The sequence below is a fragment of the Lynx rufus genome, unplaced genomic scaffold, assembly GCF_022079265.1.
Source record: "Lynx rufus isolate CCGP_SWC_20201006 ecotype Redwood Valley unplaced genomic scaffold, mLynRuf1.p SCAF_1, whole genome shotgun sequence".
NCBI lineage: Eukaryota > Metazoa > Chordata > Mammalia > Carnivora > Felidae > Lynx > Lynx rufus.
The window spans coordinates 15,679,614-15,701,053 of record NW_025814823.1 but is presented as its reverse complement, the minus strand read 5'-3'; the positions used below and the strand labels follow the sequence as shown (position 1 = coordinate 15,701,053).

The 21,440-nt window shown below is 39.6% G+C and overlaps 1 protein-coding gene across 2 annotated transcripts in view; it reads left to right on the top strand.

Moving 5' to 3' along the window:
- The first annotated feature begins 405 nt into the window (after positions 1-405).
- The window catches only part of ALG5 (ALG5 dolichyl-phosphate beta-glucosyltransferase), a 42,766-nt gene continuing 21,731 nt past the window's right edge, over positions 406-21,440 (top strand). The window contains exons 1-6 of one of the 2 annotated variants that reach the window (XM_047078875.1): positions 406-498; positions 4,342-4,513; positions 4,898-4,944; positions 6,986-7,054; positions 8,377-8,469; positions 12,807-12,920. In XM_047078875.1, the coding sequence (XP_046934831.1) occupies positions 433-498; positions 4,342-4,513; positions 4,898-4,944; positions 6,986-7,054; positions 8,377-8,469; positions 12,807-12,920 (561 nt within the window). In that variant the 5' untranslated portion in view covers positions 406-432. The remainder of the gene's footprint in view (positions 499-4,341; positions 4,514-4,897; positions 4,945-6,985; positions 7,055-8,376; positions 8,470-12,806; positions 12,921-21,440) is intronic. The other variant, XM_047078881.1, reaches the window with a different exon arrangement.

The window sequence follows — 21,440 nt, the reverse complement described above, 5'->3', positions numbered from 1 at the left end:
TGAGCCGAAGTCGGACGCTCAACCGACTGAGCCACCCAGGCGCCCCTATGTTGTATCAGTTTTTAAAAACTCGTGTAATATACCGAAAATTTTTTTAATGGGTGCGTTGTATGGTGTGCGAATTATATTTTAACAAGTCTGTAAAAAAAAAAAACTGTTCATTGCTTATCTGAAACTCAAGTTAGTGGACATCCTGCATTTTTACTTGCTGATTTTGTCCACCACACTGTGGAACAGAGGACCCGCCTCCACAGCTGACCCCGGCTCCCAAGAACTACATGTTCTTCTCCTCGCCTTGCCGCGAGAGGGCGCTGTGGGCGGCGGGCGCCAGGCCTGCGCGGCCCCTCTGCCGGCTGGAGGCGGGGCTGCACCGGGGCTCTTCCGCGTGTGTGTAGGTACTTGGTAGGGCGGGCGGCGACCTGGGCATGGAGGATGCTTTCGCTGGTGCTGCAGCTGGCGGTGCTCGGCGTGGCGCTGGCGGCCGCAGCCTTGATACTGGTGAGGAGAGGGATGGGGGATCGCCGCGGGCCCAGGCTCACTGCTGTCTTAGAGACTCGGCCGGCACGCATCTCCTCTGCATTGCCCACTCTTCGCCGGGTCCCTTTCCACCAGGCTTCCCGCAAATCTTGACCCGAGGATTCCTTCTCCTAGAATTCTACACACCCTTTCTTCCGTATTTATTTTTGTTTTGCAGCTTTACCTCCCTCTATGCCCGGAGTCTTGTACGCTTATTCACTGGGGGTCGTGCTTACCAGTCTCCATTTGCCCCCTGGTCCCTGGACCTCTGTCCACCCGCCCTATCTGTCCCGACCTCTCCAAGACCCCCCACCCCCAACCCCGGGCCTGCAGCCTGTGCAGTTCTGGCTCCACCCAGGAAGGTCTTGAGCCCCCAGGAGGTGTGTGTGCTCTCTAGACTCACCCTTTTCCTGATGTTAAACAGAAAGTGGTGACAGCGCACCGCCGAGAGCCATCTGTTACAGATTGGAATAAATTCGTGGATCAAGAAGACCCAGGAGGGACACAGTAAGACGAAGACACACAGGCGTGGTGTTACCATGTGTCTGGGAGTCGTTACGTCCCATTATTGAACACCCTAAATTCGCTGCCTCGGAATGAGGCTATACAATAGAATTCAAACTCGTGTTTTCTCTGCTCTTACTGTGGAAACAGAAACGTTGTATAAACACTTGCTGATCCATAACTAATAGTCAATTTGCCAAGTGACCTTTCCCTCATATAATTTGGAATGAACCTGCCATCCAGTTAGTAAATGGAGTTTACTCCAGTACACTTCCAGGAGTAAAAGGAAGTTTCAGCTTCCTTGACACTCATATTAGCCCTCTAGATAGCACTGCTAGGAAGGCCATTCTTCCACCTTGCTAGGTTTGCAAACTCACGGTTTAGAAACAATAGAGAAAAAGCCATGTGTCCTGACTACTTTGGTGATTTGTGTCTGAGTGAGAAAGGGGTCTTCTTTCTTCCATAGTGGAGATTCTGGGTTTTTTCGGGGTTTGGAGCAAGTCAGGGTTTCAGTGGGGCAAATTTTGACAGAATCCGGGATTGAATCGTCTTGTTAAATCTGTCTGTTGCACAGAGTTAAATGAGTCCATTATGAGGGTATACTGGAAGTATTTGATCCCACTGGCTTGAAGTGATTATAAGAACTACCATTTATTGAGGACTTATAATATGTTGGGTATTGTATTCAGCGTTTAACAGGGGCATCCCTTGTGATCTTTAAAACAATGCTGACATAAATGTTATTATCATTAGCTTTATTTGATGAGGAAGCAGATTGAGATTGAGAGATTTCACATATGAAAATGTCACACAGCTAGTGGAACTTCATTTTTTTTTTTAATGCCAGAGCAGGAAATTATAAAAGAAAAAAAAAAAGCAACTAGTTTCATATATATCCACCTTCCAGACATTTCCTCACCCCACTTTTCTGAATTGTTTTGAAGTAAATCTAAGACATAACCTCTATCTGTAAATCCCCAGCATTTATCTCTAAAGACAAGATTCCCTTTTTTAAAATATAATCATAATAAAGTTATGTTTTTTTTTTTTTTAAGTTTATTCATTTTGAGAAAGAGAGTACAAGCAGGGGGAGAGCCAGAGAGAAAGACTGGGAGAGAGAATCCCAAACAGACTCCCCACTGACAGTGCAGAGTTCGATGCGGGGCTTGAACTCAGGAACCATGAGATCATGACCTGAGCTGAAAACAAGAGTCAGATGCTTAACTGACTGAGCCACCCAGGTGCCCCGTGTTATCATGGATGTTTAAAAATTTTAACCATTATTAAGTGATTTCAAATATCCCATCTGTTCAAATGCCTCATGTATGTTTTAGTATAGTCTTTTTGTTCCATTGAGCATTAACATACACTTAGCACTCAATTGATACGTCTCAAGTATCTTAATCTGTAACAGTTTGTCTTGCGTTTTTGTTTTTGTTTTTCCTTGTCTTTAATAAGTAGTCGTTTGTCCTGTAGAGTTTCCAACAATCTGCATTCTACTGATTGCATCCCCTTGGTGATTGTTAGCATCTTACTCTGTCTCCTGGATTTCCTATTAACTGGTAGTAATATTTAGATATGTAATTAAATGCATGTTTGAGGTTTTTAATCAAAAAAGGCATGTGATTGATGCTGAATACTTCCTCTTGTATCATACCAGAAGGCTTGTTATATCTAATTTTTTCTGGTGTTGAGAGGATCCAGGAGTTCAATTTTGTTAACCTGACCGACCAATCATAAAGTTTGTCAACCTAAATCCATTATTTCTCTGGGGGTTGCAAGGTGGAATATTCTAATTGTTATCATTCCTTTTTCGTGTATTACCTGGAATTCTATAATGAAAAAAAAATTCATTCTCAGCCATTCAGTTACTCTGACATATCTTTCACTTATAAAAGGTAAGACAAAAGGCAGAATTTTCAAAATAATGAGGTGATTCTGTGGCATCTTACAGAGAGCATTGATTACTTTTGTTAGGAAATTGAATTTAGAAATCACATTCTGGACACTGGGGTGCAGAATAGGAACTTTCTTTTTTCAGGGAGAGGGAGAGAGTGCGTGTGCATGTGAATAGGGGAACGGGGGAAGGGCGGGGGGGGGGGGACAGAAGATCCAAAGTGGGGTCTGTAATGACAGCATAGAGCCAGATGCAAGGCTGGAACTCAAGAACCATGAGATCATGACGTGAGCTGAAGTCAGACACTTAACCCACTGAGTCACCCAGACACCCCCAGAACAGGAACTCTTAACCACTAGTCGGGATACTGCCTCCATGCTCCTACTAATCAGAACAAGTTCAATTTCAGTATGTACCCAATGGAATATTATAAATGGTCACCACATTAAAAATGAGTAGCATTCCAAATATTTGTGGATTGACTGCTATAAAAGCAGGAAGTGTACCAGTAGAAACAGTGTTACAAAGAATGGTTATTTACAGGGCTCGCTCCCAAATAAAAATGGAAGGGAGCTATAAAATGTTAGTAGTGCATGGTGACAGAGCTTACAAGTTTGATACTTTATTTAAAAAAAATAATATATTCTTTTTTTTTAATTTTTTAATGTTCATTTTTGAGAGAGAGAGAGCAAGCGAGTGGAGGAGGGGCAGAGACAGAGAGAGGGAGACACAGAATTCGAAGCAGGCTTCAGGCTCTGAGCTGTCCGCAGTGAGTCCAATGTGGGGCTTGAACTCACAAACAGTGAGATCATGACCTGAGCCGAAGTTGGATGCTCAACCGACTGAGCCACCCAGGCACCCCAAAAAATAATGTATTCTGAATTCAAATCTAGGATAAGTGCCAAGAATATATTCTTAAGCATTACTGGCCCCTACCATGGGGGTGGAGGGGTCGTTTCTTCAAAACCTTGCTTGATTTGGTCCTAGATGGGAGGTCTGGACTCATTCCACACATTCTGCCTGTACTGTGAACTTACCTTCTGTCACATACAGGCTCCAAGTAGGAATCAGACCTAACTATGTGCTTGCCAGGGGATTGGAGGTTCAGGGCATCATAGATTGCACTTCTAGTGACTGTTCCCTATTAGATCTAGGACAATGGAGTCCTGGGGATGACAGATCAGAAGAGACAAAGAGCCTCCTAAGGCATTATTATTAGTACCTTACCAGTTGAAGAAAGGAAAATAACCAGTGCATAAGTAAGGGATTTGAATTTTGGTGTCATCTCTAGACCATTGTTAATGGACTAAAAACTGAGAGTAAATATTCCACCAAACAAAAAAAATCATGTAAAAGATGTGTTCTCATATAACAAATCGAAAAAAAATGTCAACATAATTTCTTGTTAATATACCTGCTTTTAGATTTCCTTTGTTGCATTTATAACTGCTACAAAAATGCCACATCTCCATCAATATGAAGAAGAGAAGTTCTTCTTAAATGCCAGAGGACAGAAGGAAACTTTGCCCAGCATATGGGACTCACCTACCAAGCAACTCTCTGTTGTTGTGCCTTCATACAATGAAGAAAAACGGTGTAAGCCCGATTTCATTTTTTTGGTCATTTGGGAAGAAAAGGAAATTTAAAGTATGACCTTTATTGTCTTTGCCAGAACATTAACAGATGTGGGCTGTGGTGAGTGCATACTTAGTAGATGTAGTTCAGAAGAGGGGAAACGAGTAATAGCTGCAGAGGATAGGGTCAGCATCAGAAGTGGTAGGACTGAAGTATTCTAGAGACTAGAGTAGCTAGATGTGAACAGCAGACCTTCCAGATGGGAACGGCCACTGGAGGAAAGTCCCAGAGGAGCCTATTAGACTATTCAGACTTTTTCCATATGTAAACTGAGTGTTCTGAGGCTTGGTAAATCATTTTCAAAAACAATTTTTCATATATATGTATATTTTTTTTTTCTTTAAGTGCCTGTAATGATGGATGAAGCGCTGGTCTATCTAGAGGAGAGACAGGTATCATGTTTTCTCTTTCAATATGATGTCTCCAATTAAAACCAGACTAGATCACCAACTTGTAGATCCTGGCTAGACCCAAGGTAAGAGGCAGTGCCGTCCATGGCCGGGGCCGTCAAGGTCACAGGGCCTCCCGTGCTCAGCTTGTTGCCTGCCATGGGCTGTCAGCGAGCAAGCCCGGCATGTGGCTCACTACCTCCAGCAGCAGGTGGGTGAACCCAGAACAAACTGGAAAGCTGACATTACTTATGTACCCTCCCACCCACTTTTATCTTCTTGCCTGATGGTACATTTAAAGTTGAATGTGGATCTTGAGAAACTTAACAGATGGCCATGGGGGAAGGGAGGGGAAAAAAATAGTTACAAACAGAGAGGGAGGGAGGCAAACCATAAGAGACTCTTAAATACTGAGAACAAACTGAGGGTGGATGGGGGTGGGGGAGAGGGGAAGTGGGTGATGGGCACTGAGGAGGGCACCTGTTGCGATGAGCACTGGGTGTTGTATGGAAACCAATTTTACAATATATTTTAAAAAATAATAAAAATAAAAAATAAAACAGCCAAAAAATAAAAATAAAAAAATTGAGTACATCTGCAGACTCTGTGGCAGCACAGTGCTGTTTTTACTTTTGTGACTTTTTAAAAAGACATTTATTTGAAAAAGGCTTATAATTAGAGTGAAATTATTTTTGTTTTTCTTTATTATGCAGAGGAATTCCCCTCATTTATTTTCTCTTCTTTCCCTGAATAAAGAGAAGAAAAGTAATACATGCCCTTGTTTAATAGCATCAGCTGCTGTTGGAATCTCCTTAGAGACTTTAAGGAAACAAATGGGTTTTGTGGCTGGTTCTTTTTTTTTTGTTTTTTTAAGAAAATTCCTTGTTTTGATTTACATTGGTTTTATGTTTTCTTTGTAAAAGGAACATAGAAGATTCATTGAAAGAGAGAAGGACATGTTGAAAAATTAAATTTAAAGAAAAGAAGGAGAGAGGGGCGCTTGACTGGCTCAGTCAGTGAAGTGTGCAAATCTTGATCTTGGAGTTGTGAGTTTGAACCCCATGTTGGGTGTAGAGATTACTTAAAAAAAAAAAAAAAAAGAAGGAAAAAGGGAGAGAATGGAGCCCTTATTAAATGTGTGGCTTCTGTCTCTTCTATTACATGTATTCTTTACACCAACCACATAGACTAGGTGTGGGTTTTTTTTGTTTGTTTGTTGTTTTTTTGTTTTTTTAAATGAGAAAACAGGCCAAAATGTAACTTGCCCAAGGTCATAGGTTGTAGCCTGTCTCCAAAGTGCTCAGCACAGCAAGCATGTGGCTGCTCCCACCAGTTTGGTGCAGGGGGACCAGGGCAAGAGCAGGACTCACGGACACTCAGTCAGTGTTTGCTCTCTGCTCTTGCTCAGCATCTCTCTTCCTTTTGGTTCTTGGACTTTTTATTTTATGTGACTTGTGCCCTTACATATCACTCTATAACAACTATTATTTATAACCTTCAAGGACAGCTAAACTATTTTATTGTGGTAGGGTTTGGTTAAACTAAATAAATGTCCAGGATTTATATTCCTAGCCTACAGGAAATTGGGAGAAATAGCTACTCAAGTAAACTTAGAGAAAGAAATGAAAGAGCTTGCATCTTGGGTTAGAGGACACGAGAAGTGAGGAAGAAACCCATGAGTTAGTAAGGATTCTTAGCTATTCTTGCCTCGCTCCCCAGCCAAACAAAAGCCAAGCAAATTCATTGCAAATAGCAACATGTTACACAGGATGCCCCTGCCAGTACTTGGGAACGGCAAATAGCAGAAGTGCAGCGTGAGGCAGGAGTGACGGGCATCTCTGGGAGTCTCTGCTGTGACAGTTGTCTGTTTTTGCTTATTTTTGACTTATGTACCCCCACTGGGTTTAGAGTAAGGATGTATTCTCCAGAGGGAACAAAGACTGAAAAAAAACCAAACAGTTGTTATTTAAACTCTTTGAAATCTTATCAGAATTCTTGATGGCATTTATGCCAAATTGAGGTATTTTATCTTTGCTTCTTGCAGAAGCAAGATCCCACGTTCACGTATGAGGTGATAGTAGTTGATGATGGCAGCAAAGACCAAACTTCAAAGGTAAGTAAACTTGCTTTTAGGATTGCCAGTGGATAGAAATGTAGAATAATTTAACAAATGTAAAGTCTTATTTCCGGTCATCAGAGAGTGCTAAAGCTGTGCCAGCACTCTCTCTTGTTATAGTGTGGGTAGTCAAAAAAGCAGAGAGGTTTCACCTATGGAAAGCTGGAAGATAAACCTGCTGTTCTACCACTCCATAAGACCAGGGAAGCTTTGAAGATCATCACATTGGGAGAAAACATGAACAACAACAATTCACCTTGGCCACTGGGACCCTTCTTTGCCTACCAATATATGGTTCCTTTTTTCTTAAGCATCATTTTTTTTCTTTATACTCCACCTTGCCTTACAGTTTCTAAGCAGTCATGCAAATAGGAAGATGCCTTCATATCTGGTGGTGGGTGTCAGATATGTCCTTTGGCATACCTCTATCTGGATTTACCCACAGGAGGTAACAAGTATCTTAGAGTATTATCCTCTCTCATTCCTGCATTCTTAGACCTATAGCTCCTAAGCTGCTAAAAAAAAAAAACTAAAAGCTGGTCTGCCAGGAGGGCAAACAGCAGATGAGAATAACTTCACACTCTCTATGGAGATGAGGGTCAAAAGGAGAAGGTGTTGGGGCACCTGGCTGGCTCAGTTGGTAGAACATGTGACTCTTGATCTCAGGGTCATGAGTTCAAGCCCCATATTGGGCATGGAGCTTACTTAAAAAAATGAGGGGGAGGGCTGTTGATGAAGATAGGTAATATAGAAAGGCGATGTGGAAAAGCAAAGGGCATGGACCATACTAAAATGGGTTGATGACTAAATGAGTGATGAAGAGATGTGTGTAGCAAATACAGATCACTGTTTCACGGCTTTGATTGTAAATCAAAAAATAATGGCAGTTGAGTGAAAAGATTTGGGGGAAATATTCCAGGATATGAGCAACTTCTGTGGGGAGTAAGATCAGTTGCTGACATGTAAGTAAGTCATTAAGCAGTAAGCGGCAGGGTCAGGGGGAGGATCACAAGTGTGTACCAGTCGATCAACGCATGGGTTTTATTTTCTCAAGCAGCTCATTAGCATAAATAAAGGAGTCAAAATAAGAGACAGCCACTGCCTCTTCTGTTGTTGCCTCTGCAGGAAGGTGAATTGTGACTTCAACCTAGTGGGTTGAAGGAATTCAACAACTCTGGGCCACTAAAATGTACAGTGTGTATAATCTAGTCAGAAGAACAGTGTAATGGAAATAGCAGTATTTAAGCCAAACTCAGAAACCTGGTTTACTGTCTTAGAATCCAAGTTGATATTATTCTGACTTTTATATAATTTGACAGGTAGCTTTTAAATATTGCCAGAAATACGGAAGCGACAAAGTACGAGTGATCACGCTGGTGAAGAATCGTGGGAAAGGCGGAGCTATTAGGATGGTAATACATAGTTTCAGCATTTTAATCTAAAACGTAAACATTTTTTAATAAATTCTTTTGCAGACTAATATGTTTGTTTTCTACAGCTGTCTAATTGAATACCACCATTTCAGGTTAGTGGTGAATTAGTTTTAACAAGAACTTCATATACTTATCTATATATAATGTGATCAAATCTTAAAATTATCATGCCATATCTATGATATACTGGGTAATTCAGGAGAATAGGTGTATCTTAATCAAAAGTTATAATGTTATCATCTGCCTCTGTGTGTTTTTAATACAGTCACCAGATAATAAGAGTATATGATTTTTTTGCAGTTTATAAAATGCTTTTACATATTAAGGTTTACCTCTATGAAGACACTGTGCTTAACATAGTACCTGAACTAAGATAAATCTGATGTGGGTCTATCTTGATGAAATTGGCAGTCTGCTAGAAAAGATGATTATACTGATGAGAGGTACACATGATGTGTTATAGAAATTCCAAAAAGGATAGGTTACGTTCAGCTGAGGCATGTCGGGTAGAAGTCAAGATACTCTGAAGAAAGACCACAAGTCAAGATATGTGGAAGAAAATCCAAATAGTGTCTTTAAATGATTTAGAGGTTTATTTTATTTTGCCCCCCCCCATAAAAAGAACTCTAAGTACAAGCAGTCCAGGGCTTATTCAGCAACCCCACTGTGTCATCAGAAACTCTGCCTCCTAACTTTTCACTCCCTTTTTCCTCATTCACACAAGGTGACTCCTGGAGTACCTGGGAGCCATTACATCCACATTCCAGATAAGAAGGAGAGGGGCAGAGGGCAAAAGACATATGCTGGCTGGTTTGCCCCCTTTTGGGGAACTTTCCTAGAAGCTCCATCTAAAAATTTACTTAATTGTCATTGGCCAGAACAGTGTCCCAAGGTCACCCCTATTTCCAAGGAAGGCTGAGAAATGTTTTTTCCTCACATTTTCATTCCTGACCTGATGAGACATCCATTAGTAAAACAGAAGGAAAGAATAGATTTTGAGTAGGTAACTATCAGTCTCAAGCACATGTCAAGCAAACTTGACAAAGGAGATACCACTGAAGCCAAGCTCCAACAATGGTGAAAACTGGCTTCCACCTGGTTATTCCACTCGACTGGTCATTTTCAGCTGGACAGTAAATTAGCCACTTCAACATAATTATCACATTTAACCCTCCTCATATTGTCTCATGAGTTAGGTCCTACTTTTCAATTACTTAGTTGAGGGAAGTGACACATAGTAAAGCAACTTACCAAGGTCACATGGTTATTAATAGTCAGAATGAAGATTTAGATTAGGTTAGTACCCTGAAATCCATACTCTTAACCTAACATCTCTGTTAGTGTGTGGGAAATGTTGAGAGAAGAGCAGCAAGACAGAATTCAGAACTCTTGGAATACATACTAGGAACAGTGAGCTTGCTCTGACTAGGTCATAAGCCATGCAAAGAGGAGAAAAAGAAAATAGGGTTGGTGTAATATCATGGTGGCCTTTAAATCCATCCATTCACTTATTAGAGATACTTAGATGAAAGACAACCATCCTATCCTTAAAGATACCATACTTTAATAGTGTTGTAACGCTGTAATAGAATGGTGCCACTTTCCAGCTGGGAGGAACAGCAGCAGAGACTTCCCATAGGAGGTAAATTCTGCACAGAATCTTCAAGGAAGACTAGAAATTCTATCCAGGCAAAAGTTGGGGCAGGGAGCTTGCAGAGGAGGGACATGACCAAAGGTATGAGAGAAAGCGCTACAATCACGAACTGCTAGTGGTACATGTGGGTTGACTTTATAGGAGTAAGTTCAAGGGGGTAGGTGGGTTCATATCCTGAACTTTTAGGGTAGGGACTTTTAGGCTTTCACCTTTGACAGAGTGACAGTAGCCAGCACAGTAGTGTAAGCAAGGTACAAGTGGATTGTTAATTTGGATTATGATGATGATGCAGCGTCAGAAGAGGAGAGACCAATATGGTAGGGGTGGAGGGCAAAAATGAGGTAGAATTGTATCAGGTGATCAGGGAGAGGAATAAGTTACCTAAGACCTTGGAGGAGGCCAAGGAGAAGGAGAATGTCATAGAAGGAATGAAACACTGGAGAAGGAGCTGATTTAAAAGACAACTTTGAGTTTGAGCCATATTAAGGTTGAGATACCATGTAGTGGTATCCAGAATAGCCTGGTAGAGAAGATGTGAGTGAGTAATCCACATGCATCAGATGGTAGTTGAACCCATTAAGTTGGCAAGGAAGAAGGTATAGAGAAAAAGGACAGCTGGAAACCAAGCCTTGGGGAAATGTGGCTCATGAGGAAGAACAGTGCAAGCAGTGAGAAGGGATAGGGCGTGATTGAATGGACAGGAATGGGAAGTGCTAGGATAGATTACCTTTTCAAGAAGTTTGGTGGTGAAGTGAAGGCCATTGTCAGTAGAGTGGAGAATAGCCAGCATTGAAGAACCTCCTTTAAAAAATAAAATAATATGGGTGTCTTGGTGGCTGAGTTGGTTGAGTGTCTGACTCTTAACTTCTGCTCAGGTCATGATCCCAGGATCATGAGATCAAGTCCCGTGTTAAGCTCTGTGCTGAGCGTAGAGCCTGCTTGAGATTCTCTCTCTCTGTCTCTCTCCCTCTCCCCCTCCTTCCCTCCTCCCCCCTCCCTCTCTCTTTCCCTCTTCCCTCCCTCTCTCCCTCACTCTCTCTCTCCTTCTCTCCCCGCCTCCCTTTCCCCCCCTGCTCCCCCACCTCTCTCCCCTGGTCATGCTCTCTCTCTTTCTCTAAAATAAAAATTTTTTTTAAAGATAAAATAATAAAGTGGACTAAACAAGATTTAAAGCCAAAGACATTTTCCATAATGTTAAATAATTACCTCCAGTTCACCCTTAACATGTATTGCTGAAATAGTCCTTTGTTGTTTTTTTTCAGTTTTTTTTTGTCCAGATGTTAAACAAAACATTTTTATTCTGCCTTTTCACCTGCATTCTTTTTTTTTTTTTTTTTTAAGAGAGAGCGAGAGAGAAAAAAGAGAGTGCGAGCAGGGAAGAGGGGCAGAAGGAGAGGGAGAGAGAGGGAGAGAATCTTAAGCAGGCTCCACACTTAGCACAGAGCCTGACTCAGATCTCGGTCCCACAACCCAGGAATCATGACCTAAGCAGAAATCAAGAGTGGGATGCTCAAAAGACTCAACTACCCAAGCCCCCTCACCTGTATTCTAACTGATATGACTAAAAAAAAATTACAGAAACTAATTAGTGGGCTTATCCCATAGAATAAATGATCAAAGTTTTGTCTACATTTGTATATATCTTATCTATATTCACATACTGTTAAGTAATATCAGAAGCTATATTTCTCCTGTATCAAGCCATACATATATTTATACTTAAGAAACAATGAATTCACTCAAATGGACCATGAATTAAGAGTTGATGTGTAGTTTGTTTCCATGTGAAATGTACACTGATAGAGCCATATTTTGCACAAAAGGCCAATTGATTCAGTATTGAGAGGCATAATTTTGCTAAGTGTCAGATGATTCAAATAACATAAAATAGTATTTGGATATATCCATGCTTCCCAAATTTTAGTGACATTCCATATTTCTTTGTTCAACGATTAATTTAAACTGCTTTAGATTCCATAATAAAGAATACTGGGGTGCCTGGGTGGCTCAGTCTGTTAAGCCTCCGACTTTGGCTCAAGTTATGATCTCATGGTTGGTGGGTTCAAGCCCCATGTCAGGCTCTGTGCTGACAGCCCAGAGCCTGGAGCCTGCTTTAGATTCTGTGTCTTCCTCTCTTTCTGCCCCTGGCCTGCTCATTATCTGTCTCTCAAAAATAAATGTTCAAAAAAACAAAGAATACTAAAGATCTATCTGATAGTGGGTTTCACAGCAAGTCTGTGTATATTGTATTTGTTCAATCCACTCATAAATATGTTCTTCATATGCTGTCCTAAAGTAGCTCCTGATATGCACACAATGCATATATAACATATATGATAGATATTTTACTTTTGTTCTTACTGATGTGGGATATCTGTTATTCAACCAAATCTATATTCCTATCATGATATATTCCAAAGTAATAGTGGTAGGACCTCACAAAGTTTTTAAAATCATGAACTAGGCATTAGATACATTTGGAAGAATCTTATCGATGTAATTTGTTTTCAGGGAACTTTGGCATCCTGCCATTTCACACCTAGTATTAGATATGAGATTATCTAATATTAGTTATCTTAAGTCAAGCAGAACAAACTGATATGTCATTGGATTTAGCCTTAATTTTAAGCAACTTTCTTTTAATTGAAATGTTTAAATACAGGGTATATTCAGTTCTCGAGGAGAAAAGATCCTTATGGCAGATGCTGATGGAGCCACAAAGTTTCCAGATGTTGAGAAATTAGAAAAGGGACTGAATGATCTACAGCCTTGGCCTGTGAGTATGAGAATATAGATTAAATAATCTTCAGTCAAGAACATGGGGAGTCTAAAGTAACATTAAAATGGAATTTACAGGAGTGCCTGGGTGGCTCAGTTGGTTAAGGATCCCGACTCTTGATCTCAGGTCTTGATCTCAGGGTTGTGAGTTCAAGCCCCATGCTGGGTGTGAAGCCTACTTAAAAAACAAAACAAAACAAAAAAAAAAACTAACAAAAAAATGGAATTTACATATAAGTTTAAAAACTGGTGTTTTTTTGTGTGTGAAATTCCTGTATAGGGTCCCACAGAAAAGCTAATCATTTTATTACAAACATTCACTGATGGTCTGAGATTTACTTAACAATTACTTATTTAATATTCTGGCCATATCACTCCATTTTCAATCCCTTCTATCAGAGTTTTAATATTTATTATCTATATATTCAGCTAAGGCTTTTATTTAAAAGCATAGATGGAGCCTCCCAGGTAAAGATGTGAAATGAAACTGGATCACAGAGACTTGGTTTTGATGAAACAGACCTAAGCAGGAACCACTCAGTAAAGATCATGTGTACCTTCATGACATAGTTTCAAAAAGTAGAGATAGACTTTCATTCAGCATTTGAGATTCATCCATATTGCTATGTTTATCAATAATTTGTTCCTTTTAATTGCTCAGCAGTATTCCATTGCTTGGGTGTATGACAGTTTGTTTATCCATTCAACTGTTGAAGGACATTTGGGTTGTTTCCAGCATTTGGCAATTACGAATAAAGCAGGTATCAACGTTTCATTAAAAAAAAAAAAAAAAGTGGAAGTTAAAGAAAGAAAACTCCTGGTGCCATTTCCACTCTTTATTTTTACTTATTTTTTTTAATTTTTTTTTTTTAATGTTTATTTATTTTTGAGACAGAGGGAGACAGAGCATGAACGGGGGAGGGTCAGAGAGAGGGAGACACAGAATCTGAATAGGCTCCAGGCTCTGAGCTGTCAGCACAGTGCCCAACGCGGGGCTTGAACTCATGGACCGCAAGATCATGACCCGAGCCGAAGTCGGCCGCTTAACCGACTGAGCCACCCAGGCGCCCCCCATTTCCACTCTTTAAAGGCCATTTAGATATATTGAAAAAAAAAAAAAAATATATATATATATATATTGAAAAAAATAAATAAATAAAAATAAAGGCCATTTAGAGAAAGACGAATTTACCACACTCTGAGCTTTTTACCAAATAGTCCCAACCTGGAAAGAATCAGACTGAGACATTGAATAAGCACCCTGGGACAACATTAATCAGTACACCTACCTGCTATCACACAGTATCCCAGGATTTCAGTCGCAGCAAGAAAAACTGCTAGGGCTTGCCAGTTTCAGGGCTTCAAGCTCAGTTAGGGCACAGATCCATGTGATTAGATCCCTTCCTCAGTGGAGTGTATCCTTGTACAGGACATGGCAAAATCTCACAATAACAAAGAACCCATATAACCCACCAAAGCTACACTGAGCTCTAAGGGAGCTCCCTCCTTCCCCCAGGTGTAATATTCAGGCCTTGAAACTCTAGTTCAGAGGGGAAAACCAGGGGCTACCAAAGGTAGAAGTACAGGTTTCCCCTGCTATCCAGAAGCAGAGTGTTCTCATTCGTAAGCCCAGATGGCATAAAGCAAAGAAGCAATTACCATTAATTCATGTGGAAAATTTTTTTGAATGTTCCCTGACCCAAAAAATAACCTCCCTTAGGCTTTTCTGACACCTTAAGACACAGCTACTGTCAGTCTTTTATAAAAGCAACATGGCCTAACAAGAACTTTTGAAAAGCGGGGGATACCTGTGTATCAAGGAAAATTCCCTTGTACTGTACAAGTGCTACCCATGTTAGTCACGACAAAATGAAATAAATGTCAGCTATACCAACATATTACTATAGAAAAAGAAAGTTTCATACCAAAGTATTTTTGCTGAACAAATAATGAAAATAATTCAGCAACACAGGCGTTTGAAAGAGTGAGGACAAAACAGAATGATATTAAAAGAGACGCCACAGAAAATTTTCATAAATTTAATACCCTCATGATTGTCAAGAGGATTGTCCTAGTTCTCCCCAGTTCTCCCCAGTTCTCCCCTAGTCCTTCCCAGAGAACTGACAAAGATTTGGTAAATGTTTCTAATGCATTATGCCTCTAGCTTGGGGGAGCCATGAGTGGGAGGGAGGATGGAAGATGTCAGGTTGTTTGCAGCTGACTTTGTGTCATTCTACATAGGGCAAAGAAAAATTAAATAATTTAGCCAAAGTTAGAGGGTGAACCAAACAATAAACAAGAGAAAAATCTGAACCTTCTGTGAATCCCAGTTCCTTTTATACAACTCTGAAAAGGAAAGGAGTTCTGATGCCATCCTTTTCATTATCATAAGCTAATTTACTGCGTTGTTACTGTAAATATCGAGTTTTAAAGAATGAAAGCATTTGATGATGATTAAACTTTTAATTCACAGCCTTGGTCTACAGCACCTCACAATATGTCTAATTATTTAAGAGTATATCACAATTCACTTGAATGAATTTGAACTCAGTTTATTAAGAATTTTAATCAATATGCATCATATATCTCTTTTTGAAGGAGGCAGAGAAGTGACAAAGTTCTAAAATCCACTGTCTGGATCAACTCAGTAATAATTATTTTTGAATTGGGATGCTGTCTACTCATAATTATGACAAAACTCATAAACAGTCGGGCATTACTCAGAAAACTTGTACTCTGAAGCTAACATTCATAGAGGAATTAGAAGAAATCTTGATTATCTAATTCAGAGGTTGGCAGACCTCTTCTGTAAAGGCCCACAGAGTGAATATTTTCAGCTTCAAAGCCATACAGTGTCTGTTGTTACTCAACCCTGACTGTAGCACAAAAGCAGACCTAGATAATACATAATTGAATGACCATGCCTGGGTTCCAATAAAACTTTATTTACAAAACCAAGCAGCAGGCCAGATTTGGGCCACAGCCTATAGATTACAGACCCTTGGGCTAATTCAGTCATTTATCTAGTATTGGAAACTTTTTATAATTACCAAATGATCTTTTAGTCTTTGCTTGCATAGCTGTAGTGATGCCCAAGCAGCCCATGTATCTCAACTCAGTTACAGAGTTCCTTTTTGCATTAAATGCAAATATCCCTTCTTTTGATATCCCCTTTGGTTGGTTCTGTTTTTCATAGCTACACAAAATAGTCTACTTCTCCTTTGTGACAGCCTTTTGGAGAGTTAAAGCGATTTCCATGTGTCTTCTCTATTCTAAGCTGTCAATAGTTCTTCCAGTTTTCAAACAGCATATTTCTTTTTGTTATCATCCTGGTCATTTTCCACTGAAGATGCTTCAGTTAGCATGGATCTGGTTATACTGCATTTACATTGTTACCTCATGTAGCCAACTCTTTCATATGCAGTGCCATTGCCATTGAACCTTGTCTCCCTATCCTCAAACTGGCACAGTTATTTTTGTTTCTGTGTTTCTTTTGCCTTGTTTTATTTAGGAACAGAAGTGTGGCTCTTTATTAAACATCAGCATATTTGATTTCTGGTTCTTAGGGTGTAGGGCTTTTTTTCCATCTTTAATGAAATTGCCGTTTCCTTCTCAATTAAGTCACAAATCTGATAAGCGTGGCTTGCATATATTCCCTTGAGCCCAAATAAAAATTGACTAGAATTTCAGAACTAGTTCTGCAAATAATGAAACAAGAACATGGGTTTCAAAGTAGTGAAGTCCTGTTATGACCACATGACTAACCCACTAGATACTAGATACTAACTAGTATCTAGTCCTGTTATGACCACATGACTAACCCACTAGATACTAACCCACTAGTACTAATCTACTAGACAATAGTTAAATGTCTTTTACAGCATTGTGTTGACTCTCCGGAACATTTGTAATGGCTTCTAATGTTTTTTCATTTGATTTTATTTTTAATTGCAACAAAAAGAAATTAACTACTACTTTGTACTTTTAATTCCTCTTAGAGTTCTGGTCAGATTATTCTTAATGAATTTAGGAAAGTTGCTTGCAATTTCTTCTCTGAAGAAGGTCTTTTAAGGTTTTAAATTAAATATATGTAATTTAGGTAGAGTTTTGTGTAACACACAAATAAAATAGGATTTACATTTAGTTCCAAATACTTTATCTGTATATCTTTTTTCTTTAAGTGCAAAGCTTTTATCCCAGCTATTCAATTTCTTTTTTTTTCCCTTTTTTTTAAAATTTTATTTATTTATTTTTTTAAATTTACATCCAAATTAGTTAGCATATAGTGCAACAATGATTTCAGGAATAGATTTCTTAATGCCCCTTACCCATTTAGCTCATCCCCCCTCCCACAACCCCTCCAATAACCCTCTGTTTGTTCTCCTTATTTAAGAGTCTCTTATGTTTTGTCCCCCTCCCTGTTTTTATATTATTTTTGTTTCCCTTCCCATATGTTCATCTGTTTGGTCTCTTAAAGTCCTCATATGAGTGAAGTCATATGATATTTGTCTTTCTCTGACTGACTAATTTCGCTTAGCATAATACCCTCCAGTTCCATCCACATAGTTGCAAATGGCAAGATTTCATTCTTTTTGATTGCTGAGTAATACTCCATCGTGTGTGTTTGTGTGTGTGTGTGTGTGTGTGTGTGTGTGTGGTGTGTGTGCGCGCACACGTGTGTGTGTATATATACACATCACATCTTCTTTAGCCATTCATCCATTGATGGACATTGGGCTCTTTCCATACTTTGTTGATAGTGCTGTCAACATTGGGGTGCATGTGTCCCTTTGAAACAGCACACCTGTATCCCTTGGATAAATAACTAGTAGTGCAATTGCTAGATTGTAGGGTAGTTCTGTTTTTAATTTTTTGAGGAAGCTCCATACTGTTTTCCAGCTGGCTGCACCAACTAGCATTCCCACCAGCAGTGCAAAAGAGGTCCTCTTTCTCCACATCCTCACCAACATCTGTTGTGGCCTGAGTTAATGTTAGCCATTCTGACAGGTGTAAGGTGGTATCTCATTGTGGTTTTGATCTGTATTTCCCTGATGATGAGTGATATTGAACATTTTTTTCATGTGTCAGTTGGCCATCTGGATGTCTTCTTTGGAGAAGTGTCTATTCATGTCTTTTGCCCATTTCTTCACTGGATTATTTGTTTTTTGGGGGTTGACTTTGAGAAGTTCTTTATAGATTTTGGATACTAACCCTTTACCTGATATGTCGTTTGCAAATATCTTCTCCCATTCTGTTGCTTGCCTTTTAGTTTTGCTGATTGTCTCCTTTGCTGTGCAGAAGCTTTTTATTTTGATGAGGTCCCAGTAGTTCATTTTTGGTTTTGTTACCCTTGCCTCCAGAGACGTGTGGAGTTAGAAATTGCTGCGGCCAAGATGAAAGAGGTTTTTGTCTGCTTTGTCCTCGAGGATTCTGATGGCTTCTTGTCTTACATTTAGGTCTTTCATCCATTTTGAGTTTATTTTTGTGTATGGTGTAAGAAAGTGGTCCAGGTTCATTCTTCTGCATGTCGCTGTCCAGTTTTCCCAGCACCACTTGCTGAAGAGACTGTCTTTACTCTATTGGATAATCTTTCCTGTCTTGTCAAAGATTAATTGGCCATACGTTTGTGGGTCCATTTCTGGGTTCTCTATTCTGTTCCATTGATCTGAGTGTCTGTTCTTGTGCCAGTACCATACTGTCTTGATGATTACAGCTTTGTAATACATCTTGAAGTCTGGGATTGTGATGCCTCCTGCTTTGGTTTTCTTTTTCAAGATTGCTTTGGCTATTTGGCTCCAGCTTTTCAATTTCTTAACCAGTAATTATTTTACCTCTTTTAATAAAATATGCTTGGGTTTGCAATAATTTTTCTAAGCCAAAATATATGATGATCACTTGTTTAGTTGCTTAACTGTTCACAGTAGAATCAAAACTTCCTGAACAGGTAAAATAGATGACAAAAAGTCTGCATTCTATTAACCATAGAGTCATTCCTCAGGGCATGACTTGGATCTTAAATTCTCATTTAGACACAGTTTCAACAAACTTAGTTTTTAGGTTTTGAAGGGCACAAATGATTAAAGGTAACATATGAAAGAGATATGGAGTAAAACTGCATTGACAAAAACTATAGGGGCAGATATTAACCACCACTACCACCACCACCCCACACCCAAACACACCCTTCAGTCTGGAGCAATTGCTACCTAGTGGCCCTGAATGTTCCTTTGTCTTCAATTCAGTAGTCCTGGGCCAAAATGTGGGTTTGGTACACCAAAACTTCATATATGTATACATGGTTTGGCTTTTTCCTTAAACAGGAACGTGACAATTATTATTTCCTTTTTTTTTTTTTTTGTGACCATGGGCAGGTTCAAGAGCCTGTTATGTTTGTGTCACCCTCTCAGATGACCAAGCACGCAAAAGAGATCCCTGAACTTCCCAAATCATTTGTTTTATAGACCCAGCATTCTGGTGAGATCTTTTTGAAAATCAAACAAGGGAGAAAAGAAAAATTAAGAAGATAGTTTTGAAAATGTAAAAAGAGGAAGAGTATATGTAATTGACCTTTCAGGACAGTCTGTCTCAGCAGATCACAAAGTATGTTTCCCACACCTGTGAAGGACAAGAGCTGCCTATCAAAGCAGGTGTATAATGCCAACCAACCTGGCTTGAAAGTGGATAGCTCTTAAGTACAGAGAAAGCAAAACTTTCTCTAAAGGACCAGAGAGTAAATATTTTAGGCTCCGTAGACCACATGTGGTCCCTGTTGCAATACTCTTTTTTTTTTTTTTTTTAAATTTTTTTTCAACGTTTTTATTTATTTTGGGACAGAGAGAGACAGAGCATGAACGGGGGAGGGGCAGAGAGAGAGGGAGACACAGAATCGGAAACAGGCTCCAGGCTCTGAGCCATCAGCCCAGAGCCCGACGCGGGGCTCGAACTCACGGACCGCGAGATCGTGACCTGGCTGAAGTCGGACGCTTAACCGACTGCGCCACCCAGGCGCCCCTTTTTTTTTTTTTTTTTTTTAATTTTTTTTCAACGTTTTTATTTATTTTGGGACAGAGAGAGAGCATGAACGGGGGAGGGGCAGAGAGAGAGGGAGACACAGAATCGGAATCAATACTCTTTTTTTAACAACACTTGAAAAATCATTCTTGCTCATAGGTCATGAAAAAACAGGCAGCAGGCTGTTTTTGGCCCACAAATCATGGTTTGCCAACCTTGTTCTAGAAGATTGAAATCTTGATGTTAACCATAATTTTTGCTGACCACATAAAATTTTCATAAATTTAATATCCTCATGATTGTCAAGAGAAGATATCCTAATTTAAAAGCAGGAAAATAATTAGGCATCTTTTGCCAAATTTATTTGTTGAGTGTGCAGTTTGATACAGTATTTTTATAGAACAAGTTAAAAGTAAGAGTCAAAGGTTTGGGTGCCTAGGTGGCTCAGTTGTCCAACTCTTGATTTTGGCTTGGGTCACGGTCTCCCGGTTCATCGGTTTGAGCCCTGAATCAAGTTCCAAAGTGGCAGTGTGGAGCCTGCATGGGATTCTCTGTCTCCCTCTCTTTCTGCCCTTCCCCCATTCATGCTCTCTCTCTTTCAAAATAAATAAATAAAATTTTAAAAAAAAATCAAGGAGTGCCTGGGTGGCTCAGTCGGTTCAGCATCTGACTTCAGCTCAGGTCATGATCTCATGGCCCGTGAGTTTGAGCCTGTGTCAGGCTCTGTGCTGACAGCCTGGAGCCTGAAGCCTGCTTCGGATTCTGTGTCTCCCTCTCTCTCTGCCCCTTTCTCACTCACACCGTGTCTCTTTCTCTCAAAAATAAATAAACATTGAAAAAAAAATTTTTTTAATAATAATCGAAAGGTTTAAATAATTCACATCCATTGATCCAGTAATACATATCTCTTAACCCAGCTTTGAGAAACTTATCTTAAGGAAATAATTAAGAATGCGTATAAAAACAAGTTTTCAAGGATTTTTGCCTATTTTTTATTATAGCAGTGTTTTTTAAAGAGAAGGAAAACTTAGAAACAATTTTAAGTGTTCAATATTACTTTACACAGGTTAAATTCATTATAATAAAGGATGCTATTCATTGTATACAACTAGGTGAAAAAAATTTTTGAGACGGAGAGCATGAGCATGTGCCCAAGTGCGGGAGGGGCAAAAGGAGAGGGAAAAAGAGAGGCTCCACGCTCAGTGCAGAGCCTGATGCGGACTCCATCTCAGGACCATGAGGTCATGACCTGAGATGAAATCAAGAGTCAGCTACTTAACCCACTGAGCCACCCAGCCACCCCGAAAAAATAAATTTTAAACATCTGGATATATATAGATAGCTAGAGTTATATCTAGTTACCTACCTATGGAATTGTCTGTGGATAGTGGAACTATGGATAACTTTTCAAATTTTTATATTTCTTTAATTTTATTGTTTATTTTTAACAATGAAACTTTATTGCTTTTGAGGAAAATGGGTATAGGATTTTTTTAATTTTTTAATA